Source organism: Typopeltis vanoorti, chromosome 15 (genome assembly GCF_054136105.1).
Source record: "Typopeltis vanoorti isolate ZY-2024b chromosome 15, IOZ_Tvanoo_1.0, whole genome shotgun sequence".
In the NCBI taxonomy this organism is placed as follows: domain Eukaryota; kingdom Metazoa; phylum Arthropoda; class Arachnida; order Uropygi; family Thelyphonidae; genus Typopeltis; species Typopeltis vanoorti.
In genome coordinates this window covers 30,895,324-30,913,578 of record NC_143563.1, presented here as the reverse complement: position 1 = coordinate 30,913,578, position 18,255 = coordinate 30,895,324, and the positions used below count along the sequence as shown (strand labels likewise).

At 33.7% G+C, this 18,255-nt stretch overlaps 1 protein-coding gene across 3 annotated transcripts in view; it reads right to left on the bottom strand.

Moving 5' to 3' along the window:
• poe (E3 ubiquitin-protein ligase-like protein poe) overlaps positions 1-18,255 on the bottom strand; it is an 801,929-nt gene that overhangs the window by 130,412 nt on the left and 653,262 nt on the right. For all 3 annotated transcript variants that reach the window (XM_090405892.1, XM_090405894.1, XM_090405895.1), the window contains 2 exons: positions 16,137-16,334; positions 2,990-3,111 (listed from right to left, as the gene is read on the bottom strand). In XM_090405892.1, coding sequence (XP_090262018.1) covers positions 2,990-3,111; positions 16,137-16,334 — 320 coding nt within the window. The remainder of the gene's footprint in view (positions 1-2,989; positions 3,112-16,136; positions 16,335-18,255) is intronic.

Here is an 18,255-nt window from a genome sequence, read left to right as displayed (position 1 = left end):
TTCACAGTGAGGAAACATTCCTCAAGATTCGTGATTTTCTTTTTGTAGGCAGTTTCTTTCAATTCTTGCTTTACCCCTAGCCTAAACTGGTGAAATACTGCCCAGTCAAGGTGAGGTTTATCCTCATTAGAGACGCTTACTGTTGGCAATTGTCAACAACTTATTGTAGTATTCTGTTACATTCTCTTTTTCCTTTTGAGCACATTTCTGTGATTTCCAGATATTAGGGCCTAGACTTCTTACTCTGGAGAACTGGGAAATCAAGGTTTCCTTGAATTTCGAGTATTCTAAGGTATCCTTCAGTATTGGGGATAAATACAAGAAGCTCTTGGCCTTTCCGACCAGTTTGCTCCTTAGCAAGATAAGTAGTTGGAAGTCTGACCACCTTCCAACTTTTCTAAGCTCTTTGACGAAGCTAAAAAAAGCTAGAACGTTGTCACTTTCTTCCCCAGAAAATTGTGGAATAACAAGTTGAAGATTTATAATTCTAAAGAACTCAATGTTATCCATTGTTGTACTACTAGATTGATCCATACTTGTGATTTCACCTTCCATTTAACTCTTAACTATTTCAAAACCTCACAAAATTTTTCCAATTTATAACTGCCTGATTCTATACCAAAACTTGCTCACTTTAATTCACAATTTTGACTGATTAATTACGTGAATTAAATCCTGCTGGCTACACCATTGTAAAAATTGAGGTGGTTTGTGCCTTTGAAAAATTACTCTTTTTGTTTTTGTACTTGTGCAACGTTCTATACTCAATATTTACCTTTAATTTAAACTTAAGTACTCTACTTGATATACAGTCGTAACTCCGATATCTTAATATGTTGCTTGACTTAATCTCTTAAATTTTAATCCTCTCATTCAACTTTTATCCCCCCTTTGTCTCAAGGGCGTAAATATGATTCTTCACGTGCACAAAACTTTAGAACTAAGAAATTGCCTCTGGCTGGAGCCAATCTCTTTGTCTGAACTACTGGCGTTTTTCTAAATTGAATTCTGAAAATTTATTTATTTTTTCAACCGCACCATCAAAATTCGTAGATAGGAGTTGAATATCCTTCCAAAGAAAAACACTCAGCAAAGCACGGAATTTTCCTCTCTTACTTATTACTAAATCTAGCAACAAAAAATTTCTATTTTACAGTTGTGGCTACTTAACACTCTAGGTCACACAGATTCGATTTTTATGAGCAGTGCATTGGTATGCAGGAATCAGGCAAATTATTTGATAAACAAAGCAATTTATTCATGCTAAGGGAATGTACAAAAAAGTTAACTCTAATCACACAATTATTTCTCAGGCTCTATGCTTCTACAGCAACTTATGTTTGGACTTATAATTCTCTTAAGTAAACAATTCTCTGTTAACACTACTTGTCTATGGTACTACTTTAGCCAGTGGTGTATTAAGGTATAGGGGTGCAGCACTTAAACATGGGGGTGCAGCACTTTTTGCAGGCCTAGGGGCAGGAAATACCTAAATAAGCCACAGACTTTAGCTATTACTTAGTCACACACAGAGCAATCTTACACATGCTTAACAATAAGCAGGCTTAGTAATAAACAACATTCAGCATATTTAAATTTCACCTTATGTTAACGTTATTCTATCTCACACAACTGAACAAGTTAATTCAAAGATTAGTGAAACCTTCAGTCCTCAAGTATTACTAACATAAAAACTTTGAGTAATCACCGTCACACATTCCGTCTCTGGTAAGAACAATATATTAAACCCTACTTTGTATATGGTCGTCTGGTCCACACAAATAGATTCTTGAAATGACTATCCTCTCTTACGTTCCAATCTTGGCTACGCAAACAGGTACTTTTTCCTGAGATTGTTGAGGTCACTTCTTAATTCTGAGATTGTCTGGAAAATCCGGAACTCTTTCTTCAAAACTCAAATGAGTTATCTCACACTTTTGGCATCTGTTGGCTGGAACGTAGGTCACCGACCTTGAATCGGTATGACATCCTCGAACATTGATACAACCTTTGTTTCTATGTGGCCATCTCCCAGAAGACGATTGACCTCTACCACGGCATACAAAAAACTTGCTGACGACTACAAATCACCTGCCGATGACGAATACTAGGACACTGTGTTTGACTCCGACCCTATGACCCCCTTTCGGCCGATGTCTCCCCACTTTTATCTTGCTCATTTGACCTTGGGTCCTGCTACGATTTTATTCTTTTGAGTGTTTCCTGGATCTGCACCAGCCACCTTTTTTGTCGTTGCGTTAAGGTGAGAAAACCCCGTACATACTTGACCTTTGTGATAGTAATTGCCTTAGGTCATATGTTAATCCGTCTGGAATATTTTTTGTCTGGAACTTTCCTTTGTTACAATTTAATTTACAGTTAACTTTTTTTGTTCTTTACAGTAATTTGGCAGTTACATTATTTAACAATTCACTTTAAATTAATTCCCACATTACTAATATAAAAAAATTGCTGTTTGACCACAAGTATTTTGTATGGATTTTCGTTTTCCAGGTATATATAAGGATTTTTGAACAAAAATCCTTCTATACAAGATTTTACACTGCTACCAACTGCTTATTGCTGTAGCAGCCATCCAGTGGAAAAAATCTTTGCTATCTGAATCATTTTTCTTTATTGTCAGCACTACTACTTAAAAATTAATAAAGAATAACTATGCAAAAAAAGTTAACCAAATTATGAGCCTTATTAGATTGTATATTAAAATGTCAAAATGGACTGCTGATTTTCGAAGAAAACAGGCTTCAGGTTTCAAATTCTGTTTCGCAGCAAGCAATTTGATAACCTATCATTAATCCATCATCAATACACACCTTCAGTCAAATGCAATTTTTAATTAAAATCTCAAACTAATTTCTGTTTATCAGTAAAAGCAATAATTAACAATATATAGAATCACATAAATCAATGGAGTTACATGAATGATAAGTGTGTGTGTGTGTATATATATATATATAGTTTAACTTACAGGAAAAATAACTGAGCAAAGTCTTTCAAAAATGAATACTGGTGTTCTTAAGTCATCTAGCCCATATTTCTTAACTGTTTCTACACAGACTGCCATAAATGCTTGAGTTTCAGATTCAGTTCCTGCAAACAAAACATTAAGAATACAATGCAGATTCTTTTGTTTAATATGACAATTCAAAGTTATTAATACACACACTGTATAATATGGAAGTATAATCAATAAATGTACATTTTTCATTTCAGAACATCGTTATAGTGCACTACTATAATAATCTAAGAAAAGGTTTAGGATGATCATCTGAAATATCAGTAGCATTCCTGAATAGGAAATTAAATGATTTTGAAAGAACTATTCAACTGAGAAGGAAGCACTGGCAAATGTATATACTTCAGAAACTGAGGTATTTTCTTCATGGCCAGAAGATAAAAATTTGCTCTAACCATAAGCCTCTCTCTCATTCTTCACTAATATGAAGAACAAAATCAGTGGATCATAAGATGGCCCTTGAGGGTTCAAGCATTTTACACTCATGTTAAGGTTTAATGGAGTGAAACCAGCACAAAGAAAGAAAAAAAATCAAACATAAGTTTAATTCACTGATTCCAATATTTTGTCTCTGTAATAGAGATATTGGAACTACAACATGAGAATTGTAACAACACATACACAAACAACAAAAAATAAGACATGGACGATATTAGACTATAAGCCTGGAAATGGGTACTGACAGGCACCTTGGCTGTTTGGCCTACAAACTATTACCATTTCTCAAATCTCGGGAAGCTTTGCACAACCATATTTATCAAGATTTGATTGTTTTAAATTTGCTACTGATTCAAAAAGTGTCATGTTGGTTTTGCTGCAGCGATGCATAGTAGTTTAACTATTTGATTCTGCGTAAGATGTCCAAGAAATAGTCATGTAAATCTGATTGATAATTGTGGCAGTGGATATATTTCTTGTGTTCTCCAGGGTAGAATGCCTCCCCCCTGCCACAAGATATACACAGATTACACAAAATTGACAAACCCAATAATCCTCTCTGTCTCAGTGGATACAATGATATTTAAACTAGATACTTCTTTAGACCCCCTCCCAAATGATCATAGCACCTCTTATATAAAAAATTCAAATCATTTCAAAATATTTAATCCATTTAGTTTTAAGTTTTAAGCAGTTGTGATATTTTGTCAGTACTGCTTAAATTTCATTTAGTTTTAAGCAAAATAACTATCTCTAATTCAGAGTATTTTAATAATAACGTGTGATGCCTTTTGGCTGCTCATATACGAAAATATGACTTGCATTACTTCAACCTTAGTATCACCTCTGGATCTGGCTCCCACTGATGAGACCTCAATAAAGGTCAAAACCCTTTCCATAATGCATAGCATTATACATGTCCACAAGGAGGTGTGCTTTGCATTATGGGATAAGTGACGTGAAGTCATTAGCTTCTTTATACGAATTGCCCCAGTCCTGAAAATAGTTCAGGTGCAAACTTGTTTGCTTACCCTTGGATAAGGGATTAAACCAAGAATAAAATTTCTTGCTATCTTTAATTAATGGTATAACCAAGTGGAAAAACTTGCAACAAATATCATGATTAGTTTTGACATCACTTCATTATTCACCAATAATCCCCCCTTTCTAAGATCTCCCCCCCCAAAAAAAATCACTGATCTATTCAAATTTGCTATCCATGCATTGTGTTGTTTCAGGAAATGGACAATATAGAGTAGATAATAACTAAATTATTTTAATTATTACTTTCTATATTTCACCAACAAAATTCTTGGAAACAGCAACAAAAAAGAATCAGAAAAATGGATTATCCCTGAAATTGAAAAATGTATAGATGAAAGAAATAAAGCAAGGAAACTCTACTGTTTAAACAGGAATGAAATAAAGATAAACTAGACATTTTAAACAACAATGTCAATGAATTAATGATCAGAGATAGAGAAAATCAAATAGTAAATACTGTGGGGAACTTGAAAATTATAATAAAACCGGAGATACGAAAACACTTTTCAGATGTTAAACCATATCAGTCATCACAAAAAAGGAAGTGAAAATATTGTCACAAACGATAAAAACGGTTGATAGCTATCAGTAAATTCAAACTTGATGAAAGAATGGAGAAACTACTTTCAAGAATTACTGAATGCTGATAATCCCCAACATTCAAGCCAGTTAGTGGACCTGCATCTAATCACTGCTCTACCAATAAATTGTGAATACTTCACTGAAAAGGAACTAAAAATAGCAATAGATCAAACAAAAGCAGGAAAATCCCAGGGATTGATGGAATCAGATAGAAGCTTTCAAAAATGCTGGGTATAACACATATTCCAATCTCCTTGCCATAACAAATCAACAATTAAACATAAATAAAAGAGTAAAGGACTTTCAATATCTTGGATATCGAAAATCCTTTTGTCCACTGGTCCAGTGCTTACGTTCTTGACACCAGTGCAGATGCTGCGGAGAATTCGCCTCAGACATAAAAGGCTTCCTCTTCATAGCCTGCCCAAAAAACCCAATCTCAATGAAGAACACTGCACTGTTTGTTCATGAGTTGCACTGGGAGGTTGAAGGAGCAGTCCTATGAGTCTTTGTGACCTTGCAGGCAATGGCTCATTTGTCGGAATCCAAAAGGATATGAAGTCCTCCTGATGGTGGTGTGAATGCTGTACTTGCTTCTCATATTTCTGTACAATTTCATGTACAGTGGATCACTGTTGCCCAGTCAGAACACTGATCTCACAGATGGACTTGTCCCTTATACAGCACCCAATGACCATGTTCAAATGCTTTGTTCGAAATCACTTAACTGACGTATCTTGGCATGCTGGCCAACTGTGTTCTGCAAAACTGTTGTCTTGGATGTCTGTTACCTTCCTTTTATAGCAGATCCCAATGCAGTGCTTTGTGGGAGGCTAGTACATTATATCTAGGGGAGGGGGGGGGTCTGGATGCATTTGGCAGGGATATATCTCAAATATCTTCAAATCCTCCAGTAAGAGACAGACCAAACACTTATCAAGTACAATTTAAGGCCAGATCCTAAAGGATAAAAATTATTTTACTGCATTTTAATCGAAAGAAAAAAGTTGCAATAATTTGAAATTATTGTAAAAGGATATGTAAATTATTTAAAATTATAAAGTTTATTACAATTGTAATGTTTTTTACTACATTTTAATTTAAGGGGAAAATGATGTTTAAACATCTTTACATAATTTGTCTATGGGCAAATTTCACTCTTAGTATAATTAAAATTAGAATAAGGACAGGAGGCATACAAATATCATTACTGATATAATTTTAAGCCTGTCAAAATGATATTCCATTACAAACCAAGTCAAGCAGCAATGATTGTGGATTTGTAATCATAATAGTTTGCTTGTAAGCCTAACCATGCATCATAGTAAAAGTCACCAATGGAAAATAATATTTAACAGCAACAAGAAGAATCATCAAAGTTACTTATCTCTTTATGTTGTCAGAGCTATATAAAACTTATACACGATTTTCTGTAGATTGTATTAAGCAAGCATCAAATGAATGAGAAGTTTAGTCTTTCTGCTTATCAGTGGTATACCAGATAATTAACATACCCTGTCCACAATGACTGAACTGCACTTTGCTATTTGTTTATCTGGCTATTGTAACATCATTCACATAGCTGCAATGACTGAAAATACAGACTATGCTTTCACATTTTCACATGAAGGCTGATATGAGAAGAACAGGTGATGGACATGTGAACAAGAGGATATGACGAAAGAAGCGAGAAAGGAATGGAGCTATGCAAAAAAGGAAGTTTTCAAGAATTTCCTTAAGAGAATATACAAAAAGCAGAAATGTTGATTTTTGTCTTTTTTCTATTTTAAAGTTCCTACAGCTAAATTAATTTACCATTAAAGGTAAATTTGGAATCAGAAATAAACTTGGAATCACAAACTCCCTAAGTGAAACAGTTATTTGCGATTGAGAAAAATGGAAAGAACATGTACTGAAAATGAACAAAAGCAGAATACCGCTGCGAGCCCCTGAGTGCTTAACATTCGGGGGCTCGCAGCGGTAATTTTGTAGTGTAGGCCCAGTATATCTGAGAGATACATTCATTACTAGTACGTGCTAAAATGCAAAAAAACATTAAGAAAAAACACTGCAAATATAATACATGATGATAGAAATTAAGTGAATATTGTCCAACATTATTTCATAGCCAAATATAGAAACCACAAGAGTTTCATGCCGAATATATAGAAACTAAAAGTTTCGGCAGATGCAAGCATAAGTAGGCCTTATGGGCAACTCGTAGTAAAGGTGGAGCGAGCTCCAGACCACTTTTCTTAGTATTTTCCATAAATGTAAAGCACATCTTCTAGAGGACATGTATGATAAAAAATAAGCCTTTGGCTCTCTATTTCAGTAATACACGATGGTTTATTTATTTTCAGTTACAATCTATAAATTATTGAAACAAAGAAATATAAAGAATAAAAATTTTTGATACAAAATAACACAAACATCGATAATGAAAGAAAATAAAACTAAATAAATGCATTTAACATTAATTAATCAGAATTTTTAATAGTTGGATTTACAAAACTGTCATAACAGTCATTGCAAACAATACTGCTATGCTGAAGGCATAAATACTTTTTACAATACTTGCAAAAATATTTTGATAAGAGACTCGTTTTGGATGCATAGCACATAAAACATCTTTTTCTTTTTCTGTTTGTCGAGAGAGCCGTATCTATGTCGTCATTAGAATTTCCTTCAAATTGTGTCTGAAATTGATAAAGTTTCAGGTGTAAAGGCCTATTAGAGATTTCTGAATGCTTTTTTATTTGTTCTGACACTAACTGCATTACGAGATTTCTAATAAATATTCTGCACTGTTTCACATTGTTGTTCAGCATATGAATAATCTGAGCATTTATTCCTGCAATAGTCAAAATTGTGTAGAATATAACCATAAGCCATCTTCTGGTGTTCCTGGCTACATTACATGCACCAATCATTTTGTCCATAATGTCAACTCCTGTCTTAGTTTTATTGTAGTATTCTATTATATCAGGCTTTTGGGAATCTAAATTCACGGTGTTATCAAAGTGCATACTTGAAACTAAAATTACGTTTTTTCCCTTTTTTGGTATATGAAATACAAGTGTGCAATCTGCACCAAAAGCAAATATGTTGGATTTTTTAAGACCTATTTTTAGGAGACACCAATTCAGGTGATGGTTGGGGTTTATTCTTACGAACAGTACCTACATATGAAAGTTGCTTCTTTTTCAAGTCAGCGATAAGATTTATATCAGTGAACCAATTATTGGTTCACTGATATATTACGTGATTGTAATGTTACGTCCTGAAGAGTAAATGGGTTCTGCAAGTCTCTTGATTACGTCTACTGGTTTTTTACTAATCAAGTAAGGTCCTTCGGGTTGCTTACCTGTATATATTTCAAGATTTCCTGTGTAAAATACTTTCGAATCGACCATAGCAAAAATTTTTATTCTGTATTTACATTCTTTGACGGAATATATTGTCTAAACTCATATTTGCCTCTAAATCTAGGTAACATTTCATCTATTGTTACATTCGGTTCCATAGAGTAGCATAATTTACAATTTTCTACAAATAGTGAGAAAATGTCTCTCACAGCCGCTAATTTGTCAACTTTCAGGCGTTCTAAGCGGGTAAGTTTGTCATCAAACCTGATACAATTGTGAACAAATCTAAATCTCCGTAAGGTCATCGTAAGTTTTGTCTATTCATTTAGCATTTCTTTCCCTTGAATACCGGTTCGAAATAGAATTGATGTATTTATTTGTATATAATAAGATTAGATCTAAAATATCACCTGTGATAAAGCAATTCCAAGTTTCAAGTTCTGACTTCGCATTTTTTGCATTTGGCTGAACTAATGGAAGCTGATGCAAAATATTCTGCGGCTGTCTTCTAATTTGTTTCCTTATTGGATTTTTCCTCCATTTTGATGCTTTATCCTTTCCAAGGAAATACTCTTCATTCATGTTTAATTCATCTTCATTTTCTTCACTAGAAATATCTGGTTTGGTATCCGAATCTTCTGAATGAACTTTCACATAATCATCATCTTCTAAATCACTTTCACTTCCGCATTCGAATCTATCATTCTCATCATCTGAATGTTACTATTCGGCGATAGTAAAATTCGCTGAATCTCTTCAACATCTGATGGATTATCCAATTGATATACATGTATTTTTCCAGCCATTTTCAGCAGTAAATAAAACAACTAAACCAATGCTTTACTGACATCGGAGCTATACTGATATCACTCGGACACAACTTACTGTCAAATATCACAAACCTTTACAAAAAATGTTCAACCAAACTGATAGCAAAAAAAAAACAGTGTGGAATATCACCCGTAACATATGCACATGCAGCTAGTCATGACCTTCAACCTATACAATAAAATATCTATGTCAATTAGCAAGTATCTGTCAGATCTGCCAGGACCTCTGGAGGGTCAAATATCACAAATCTTTGCATAACACGTGTTAAACCAAACTGACAGCAACAAAAGTGCGAAATAGCACTCGTAATATACTCATGCGCAGCTACTCATGACCATTTTTCTATCCTTGCAGACAACCTCACATGTTGATGTGAGGTTGTCTGCAAGGATAGAAAAATCAGAACTCCATGGTGGACACAGGAAGTTAAAGAGGCAGTGAAGGAAAAGAAGAAAGCATATCAAAAGTTCCTGGCAAATAAGTCAGCTTTTGCTCTTAGAGAATACAGAGACAAATGTAAGAAAGCGAAACACTGTGTAAAACTAACTAAACAAAAGTCATGAGAAGACTTTGGTAAGAACATAGAAAATAAATATCAAGAAGGTGGCAAGATATTTTAGAGGTTGTTGAAAAAGCTCAGAAATGGAGGAAAGAGTGCTGTAAAAGGAATTAGAGATGATGAAGGTGACATGAAAACTGGAGAAAAAGATATCCTTGAAGTATGGAGTAATTATTTCAAAAAATTGCTAAATGAAACAAGCAGTGATAGCATAGTGGTAAAAAACACTGACCAGGCATGCAGTCAGGAATACATATCCATACCTGAAGTAGAAAAAGCCATCAAAGGCTTGAAATGTGGAAAGGCAGCAGGAGTAGATGATATTCGACCAGAAATGCTGAAGTACGGTGGTATAGAAATCTTACAGTGGCTGCACTGCATAGTTCAGAGAGCCTGGACAGAGGGACGAATTCCCGATGATTGGAGTAGAGCTCTAATAGTACCCATATATAAAAAGGGAAATAAAACTGAACATGATAATTGCAGAGGTATTTTCCTACTGAGTGTTCCAATGTTAAAATTTCTCAAAAATTTATGCAAGTATACTTGAGAAATTTTTGAGAAAGATTGTGGAACACTGTGGTGAAGAACAAGCTGGATTCAGGCCAAATAGAGGCTGTCAGGATCAGATATTCACTTTATGATGAATAGTTGAGAAATCATGGGAATATAACAAAGATCGGTATTTAAGTTTTGTAGATCTGGAAAAGGCATATGAAAAGGTGCCAAGAGAAAAGCTATTCAAAACACTACAGTCGTATGCTGTCAATGGGGCATTATATTATCAAGCAATACTTTGAGTCTTTATTTGAGTTGTGAGTCAGCATTAGAATTGAAGGAAGTACAGGAAGGTGGTTTAACGTTAAATCTGGTGTCAGCCAAGGATGTACATTATCCCCCTCTGTTATTCATTATCTATATGGATCACATTATGAAGGAAATTGTTAAACATGATATCAAAATTGGAGATGTTAATCTCAGCCTTTTACTTTATGTGGATGATGTTATACTTCTGAGTAAATCTGCTACGAGTCTGCAAGATTCCCTGACTAAATTGAATAACTCATATACTTAGTTTAATCCTTTATCCAAGTGTAAGCAAACAAAAGTTTGTGCCTGAAGTATCTTCAGGACTAGGGCAACTCATGGCAAAGGTGGATAGTTCCGATCACTTTCCTTAGTATCCCATAATGCAAAGCAAATCTCCTTGTGACTGTGGACATGTATAATGCTATGCATTATGGGAAGGGGTCTTAGTCCTGAAGATACTTCAGGAAAGTATACATTTGGGAAGCTTGCATCTTGAGAATTTCAGCCCAACAGCCAAGACAACCCAATATAGTCTGCTAGGAGGCACCTTTAGGACTCTAGGAACAACGCGAGTTTTCTCTCTTCTGCCTCATTTGCACTTTGTAGTGCTTGCGTGCACGTGTCATAGGTGTATGTTCCCATGACGATTCCAATGTGACATTTCCGAAATATAGGACGTATTTACCGTATATTCCGGCATGTAAGTCGACTTTTCAGCATTGAAAAAAAGTACTAAATTTTTTAGGTCGACTTATATGCTGGGTCAAAAATTGATTGCTTTCCAAGAAAAAACTAGTATATATCATACTCTGTTAAATTTATTAGCAATATACAAAAAGGATAAATAAGTAAAAATATTTCAACTTATATCAAATTTATTTACAGAAAAAATTATTTACATTATATAATTATTTATTTAAAAAAGAAAATAGGTAGGTAACTACATAATTAAAATTTAATTTTCACTCTCTGAATGTATGAAAAGTTCATTGTACTCTGGTTCTGTAATTTCTTCCGGTATATCGTCATATAAATTGTATTCGTTTTCTCCATCAGATTTAGCATCAATTTTGTCATCATTGTAAACAAAATCATCTTCCGAGCCATCTAATTTGTTAGATATAGCACATTTTTTAAAAGATTTTATTACTGTATCTGGTTTTATTTCATCTCATGCTTTCGCTACCCATTCACACATAGTTACCAAAGGCGCATGTCACATTTGTCCTCCTTTTGTGTAACTTTTCTCTCTTTCTTGCATCCACGCATTCCACTGTTTTCGTAAACTGTCTTTAAATGGCTTGTTTATACAAACATCCAACTTGCACTAGTGAAGTTAACCCACTTGGAATCACTACCATATTGGTATTATTCTCTCTCAATAAAGATTTTGTGCTCTCCGTTAAATGGGATTTGAACATGTCCAACACTAAGATTTTTTAATGCACCTTGTCGCGTGTTCCAAATACAGTAGTATCTCACTAATCTGAACCCTCCGGTAATCCGAACTGCGGTTTGAAAGAAAAAAAAAGTTTTATTTATTACGTATTATTATTTTGTGTGCTATTATTTTTATTTAATAATTATTAATTTAACTATTATTAATTATTTTATTATTATTACAGTACAGTATTTTTTTTTTTTTTTCATACTGTCGATTGTATGGTTACACTGTAGGCCTATTTTGATTTATTGTGTGTTCATGTTTATTTTTTTTATACTGTACAGTACGTACTGTACTGTCGGCATGAATCACCGCTGTCGAGCGTCATGAAAAAAACTGTGGCCTTCTAGAATTTACAAAGATAACTATGGTGATACACAAAAAGCGGAAATTCAAAACGAGCATAATTTGGTTAAAAATATAAATCCAAATGTTGAAATTTCACAAACAGATGTTATGGAATGGATTACAGGCAGAACCGAAAGTGAATTCGAAATCAAATCAGATGCTTAAATTATAAATATGAATGATATTTTTTATGCAAATTAAGTTATGTACTGAATTAAGCAATTTTATTAAATCAGAATCCTTAACAATACAGGTACATACAAACTAAATTTTTTACTAAAATAAACTTGTGTATTGTATTATTTTTTAAGTTTTATATACGGTACAGTAGCATTTTTTCTATCAGTTAATTCATTTATTTACAGAATTAAATTGATGTACCATTAGAATCTGATTATTTTTGTCTTAAACGCTAGTTATTGTTGCCTCTTGGGGGAAAATTCGCTAATCCGAACTTTTAGCTAATCTGAACAAGCTCGGATTTTATTAGTTCGGATTAGCGAGATACCACTGTATTTTTTTATCTACAGCTTAACTCCTGCTTCATCGATCCAACCATTCTCATGAACATGGACAAAAATGTTTCTTGGAATTTTGATCTTTGGCATTGTTTTACTTTTAAAAATTATCATAGGTTTTAATTTGGTACCATCAGCCATACAAGCAAGTACAACTGTGAAATGGCTTTTTTTTTGTGTGTCCAGTTGTTTTTAAAGAAATAGTTTTACTTCCTTTCAATTCTACTGTTCTATTCCTGATCATGTCAAACATAACCGTTTTGAGACAATAAATAATTTTTTTACTTTCTTTTAGCAATTATAAATCTTTGAAAACTTAATAACTTATCATCGAAATCCTTTGGCAGCCTCTGTGCGATTTTCGTTTTTAGTTGAAGCAGTAAATTTTTTCTTTCCATAAACCGGCTACACCAACTCACTGTAGCTTTGAAGTTTTCACTGTCCTTTTTATTTGCTTTGCCCCACTTCAAAGCAAATAAACGAATATTATTTCTCATTATAATGAGTCCATTTTGGCGATTTTCTTGAAGACCCAATCTGCAACATTATTTTCCAGAATAGGCCACTTACAAATTCCTTTCTGTAATACGCACTTATTTTTTTGGCATTTTCATTTTTTCAGCAATCACGAACTAGTTGTTCATTTACTCTGAAGTGATGTGCAACAACACAGCTAGTATTTTCTTTTGCAAATTTAATCGCTTTGCACTTAAAACTCGCGTCATATTTCATTCTTTTAAAAGGAGCCACTGCACTTTAGTTCACTATTGGTCAACATGAAATAAAATTTCTTTTGTCAACTAGGTATTTTATATCTTTTGCTAAAACAAAGAATGGAATGACTAAAAAGGCAGTTATGATCCTAGTGGTTGACGCCTGTATAAAAATTTACTTAAAAACTGTCATAATTTTATTTTTAAAGAAATTTTTCGAGTTGACTTATACGACGAGTATACTATAAAAACTCAAAAAATTCCAATATCAATTTATACGACAGGTCGACTTGTACGCCGGAATATACGGTATTAAAGTTTCTTTTAATTAATATTCCAGTATATGTTGTAAATTCTGAAATAATTTAATAGCTAATCTATGTTCCTGTAGTTGAAATCATCCATAATAATTACCCATCCTCCACTCATTGAGTCTATTTGCCGATGCATACTATCTCCATCTTTACTATCCCCTGTCTATAGCAGCATCCAACTGTGTATTTTGTTTTGTGGCCTCATTCTCACACACTAGATAGCCTCAAATGTGCTATTTTCACTGTCCTGCAGTTGAACTTCTACTCTCTTTGGTTGCAGTTCATTGGTTATCATCAGTAACACTCTTCCTTAAACACATTATATCCTTCACATTCTATTGCACTAACTATATCATCTTCTGTTAAGCCCTGTCTCACTAATGCCAATAACCTTTGGCCAAGATGAGCCAACCAATGCCAAAAATTCCTCCTGCTTGTTCTGAATGTTTCTGGCATTAGTGTGCATAAAGTGCAAAAGACCCTTAGGCTCACCGCTGTCCTGAAACTTTATACTAACTATATCATTTTGGTTTTTTATCAGTGGTACTAACTTAGGCAGATTCTATACATTGTTACACTCAACTACCTCACTGATGTCTGCATATCCACTCAACAGCTTACTCTGCTCCCCCCTCCCCCAAAAGCTCTAGTTTCCCTGATTCTGCACATCCATTTTCACTTTATTCAACAACACTTTTTTCCAGTCTCTGAACACTAAATTCATTCAGATGCAAACCATCCTTCCTGTATAGGTCCTTTTGCCCATCAAACTCACTCCACACTACTCCTCCTGCATAACCACGCACTTTTTCCAGTCTTTTTGCCCATCAAACTCACTCCACACATCCACACCATGCCTCCTGCATAACCTATGCACTTTTTCCAGCTTTTCGTCCATCAAACTCACTCCACACCACTCCTCCTGCATAACCTACACTTTTTCCAGTCTTTTCACCCATCAAGCTCACTCCACACTACTCCTCCTACATAACCTACACACTTTTTCCAGTCTCTAAACACTAAATCCATTCAGATGCAAACCATCTTTCCTGTATAGGTCCTTTCGCCCATCAAACTCTACACCACTCCTCCTGCATAACCTATGCACTGAGTCATTTGCTATTATGGCTTTCCTTCTCAGCTCTACTCTGTCATACTGCAGACTCACTATCTTAACTCTCTCTCTTTTCTTTTGCTACTTCTAGTAATTTTTCATGTCCTCTTTCATGCCATACTTTTCTCCTTTTAAATCATTTGTTCCAGCCACTATGATCATTTCTCATTTCACCATTTGTGCTCTAGTAGCCTCACTAACATCATTAATTTTTGTACCAGTAAAGCACGATTTTGTCAAACACTCATCAATCACACCTTTTATGATTGAATCATCGTATAACAATCGCTCCTTGATTTTTCTTTCTCTCTCAGTTAAGCCCTCGTTTTTCTTATCTTGTCTTTATTTCTGTTATTATCAGTGGACTCCATCACCAGACATTTTTGCATTCACTTCAGCTCCCGCTTCACCCTATGTATCACTCTGCACAACTGAGCTATTTCCCTCGTTGCAGCCAACTCTTCATTCTTTACATCAGTCGTACTATTCTTATTATTGAGTATTAATATTAATATTTTATAATAATTAATATTCTGTATTACTGAAGCACATTCAAGGAACTAGTGATGATTTTCAAACAATGCCAAGTTTCTAATTTAAAGAGAAATCAATATGGAAAAACATGAAGTTGCTTAAAATATTGGTGTGATATAGGAATAAACCTGTAAAATATTAACAACAACAGGATGGAAATAACATGAAGGAAGAGCTATTAAAAATCCATGTAAACAAAAAAGAAAATTCCTGTTTAAAATTTCGTTAAAATTTTAAACAGGAATTTTTTTTGTTGTTGTTATTTTGCTTTTTTGTTGTTGTTTCGATTTTTAAGAGAGTTTTAATGTGTTTCATCATCACTAATTCAAGAAACATCAAGAAAATATAGAGAAAGGGCATTCAGAATATAACAATAAATTTTATTGAAGAACAATATTAAGCAAGTATCTGTGCAGTTTGGGAGTTTCATGTTTTCATATATTGCAGGATTTAATCTCTTATAATATTAAATAGCCATTTACCTGTAGTCATTTCTTCCAACAGCTCAAGTAACTTTTCTTGAGTCTCATCAATTAGTTTAGTCCGCTGTACTACCAACTTTCTAAGTGAAAGATAACCATTTAGAACACAGCCCACCAGTTTTGATTTGTAATGTTGCCTAATAGTATCTACTTCAATGAAAGACTCAAGAAGTTCTGTCATCATTTTCAGTGCATAACCTAGGAGAAAGAATTTACATAAATGGTTTAATAACAAAAAATAACTGTCACGAAAAGTTTTAACACACTTTGCATAAACCATTAAATAACCATTTTTTTGCATACAAAATTACCAGTTTAATGAATTACTTATATCCTGCTATTTGAGTCCAAATCACATAAGAAATTTAGATGAGACAACAGATTGGTAATTAAAATTATATGAATTCTTACCAAACACTAGGTGATATTTAGGTTTATTATTAAAAAGCTTACTTGAATAATAACCATATTATTTAATATGGAATATTAAAAATCCCACAGTTGCTTTAAGTAGGATGGCAAAAAATATAATAAACACATAAAAATAAATAAATAAATAAAAATTCTTACAAACTTCAGCTTTAACATGTTTAGCTGGCCTCTAAACAAATTAAACCTTATGTTCAGCAGTATGATGGTACAATATAATAATCTGTCAGGCTGGGATGATGCATAATAAAACAAGATCTCAGCTGGTGGAAAATTCAAGATAGGCATCATCGTCATTAGAAGTATCAGTTAAAAAGATATGGAACAGACAGAGGAATAACAGACATATTATGTGTATAACTGAGATAAAAAAAAAATGAAATATTTCTAAATAAAGGACTATTAAATGATTTATTCAGACAACAGTGATTCTGGGAAAGGAAATTAAATTATAATATTCATTATACCAAACAAAAATAAATTACTTGAATTGTAGACAATACAAGTAGTGTGATGTGGACAAATTTCAAAATAGAAAATTTTAATATGCAACTTCTGTTTTTGTACCTATGGTACCTTGGAAGATACCACTAGTTAGTTGGTTTGGTGTTTTATGGAGTTTTGTGGACATACTGTGGAAGTAAAATGATCACAGCAGAGCACAGGTTAAAATATAGTAAATTATCAAATAAATGGATATAGATAAAAATATATATATAACTTCATTTCTAAAAAGATAGGTGCACAAAAACAAGTATGTAAAAATGGATAAAAAGCAGCTGTAAAACAATCAATGGAAAAGTGTAAAAAGTTAATAAAACAAATAAGACCCAAGATATTAAAAGGGTATATATAAGAAACAGCGCTGCATACATAAAAATAGTGTAAACGATTCATATCTAGTAAAATATGTTATTTTTTAAAATTTAAAAACAAAAAAGACATTGTTGAGTCTGATGAAATTTGCCCGAGTGTATGGGGCTGAGACAGATTATAAATACAGCTAAAATAATGTTTGTTCTCATTCATGAAATGAGGAAAGTCAACTAAAATATGACAAGCGATGAGCCTGGCATTACAAAACTCACACACAGACATGTTATTACCCCTCAGTAAGGAGAAGTGAGTAAAATGACTATGAACTATGTGGAGATGAGCAAGTGCAACTGCCTCTGTTTGAACCCTGTGCAGTTAATTTCAGGTTATAATTTGGTAGAACTTATTATTAGTCTATTCCAAGATGAAATGTCTGATTATCTGCTGGTAATCAGAGGGACACGAAGATGGTGGATATGTGAGAAATGAGCTGTGATAGCCGCAGTACCTGCAGCCTTGTTTCCCGTGATCTCAACAATGGTTTGGAATCCTATAGAAGTGCACATCTTAGTGTAGTTTCCATAACTACAAGATGAGGTGTTGGATTCGAGAGCATGTTGGATGTTTTTGTAACTTTGGACTTTTTATTACCTAAAGAGAACTTTGTGAGTCTGATTTTAAATTTTTAATAGAAAATTTTAATGCACTTTTGGCAGCAATAAAAATCTGACACATTTTAGTGCAAGGCTCTCTTGCATATAGCTCATCTGTAAATTTTGTACACTAGTGGAATTTGTGCAGTATAATGCTGTCTGGAAAGAAGTAGAAGATCCCACTAGATCCTCTGGTTTCAAACCATCTGTGTAGACAGGCA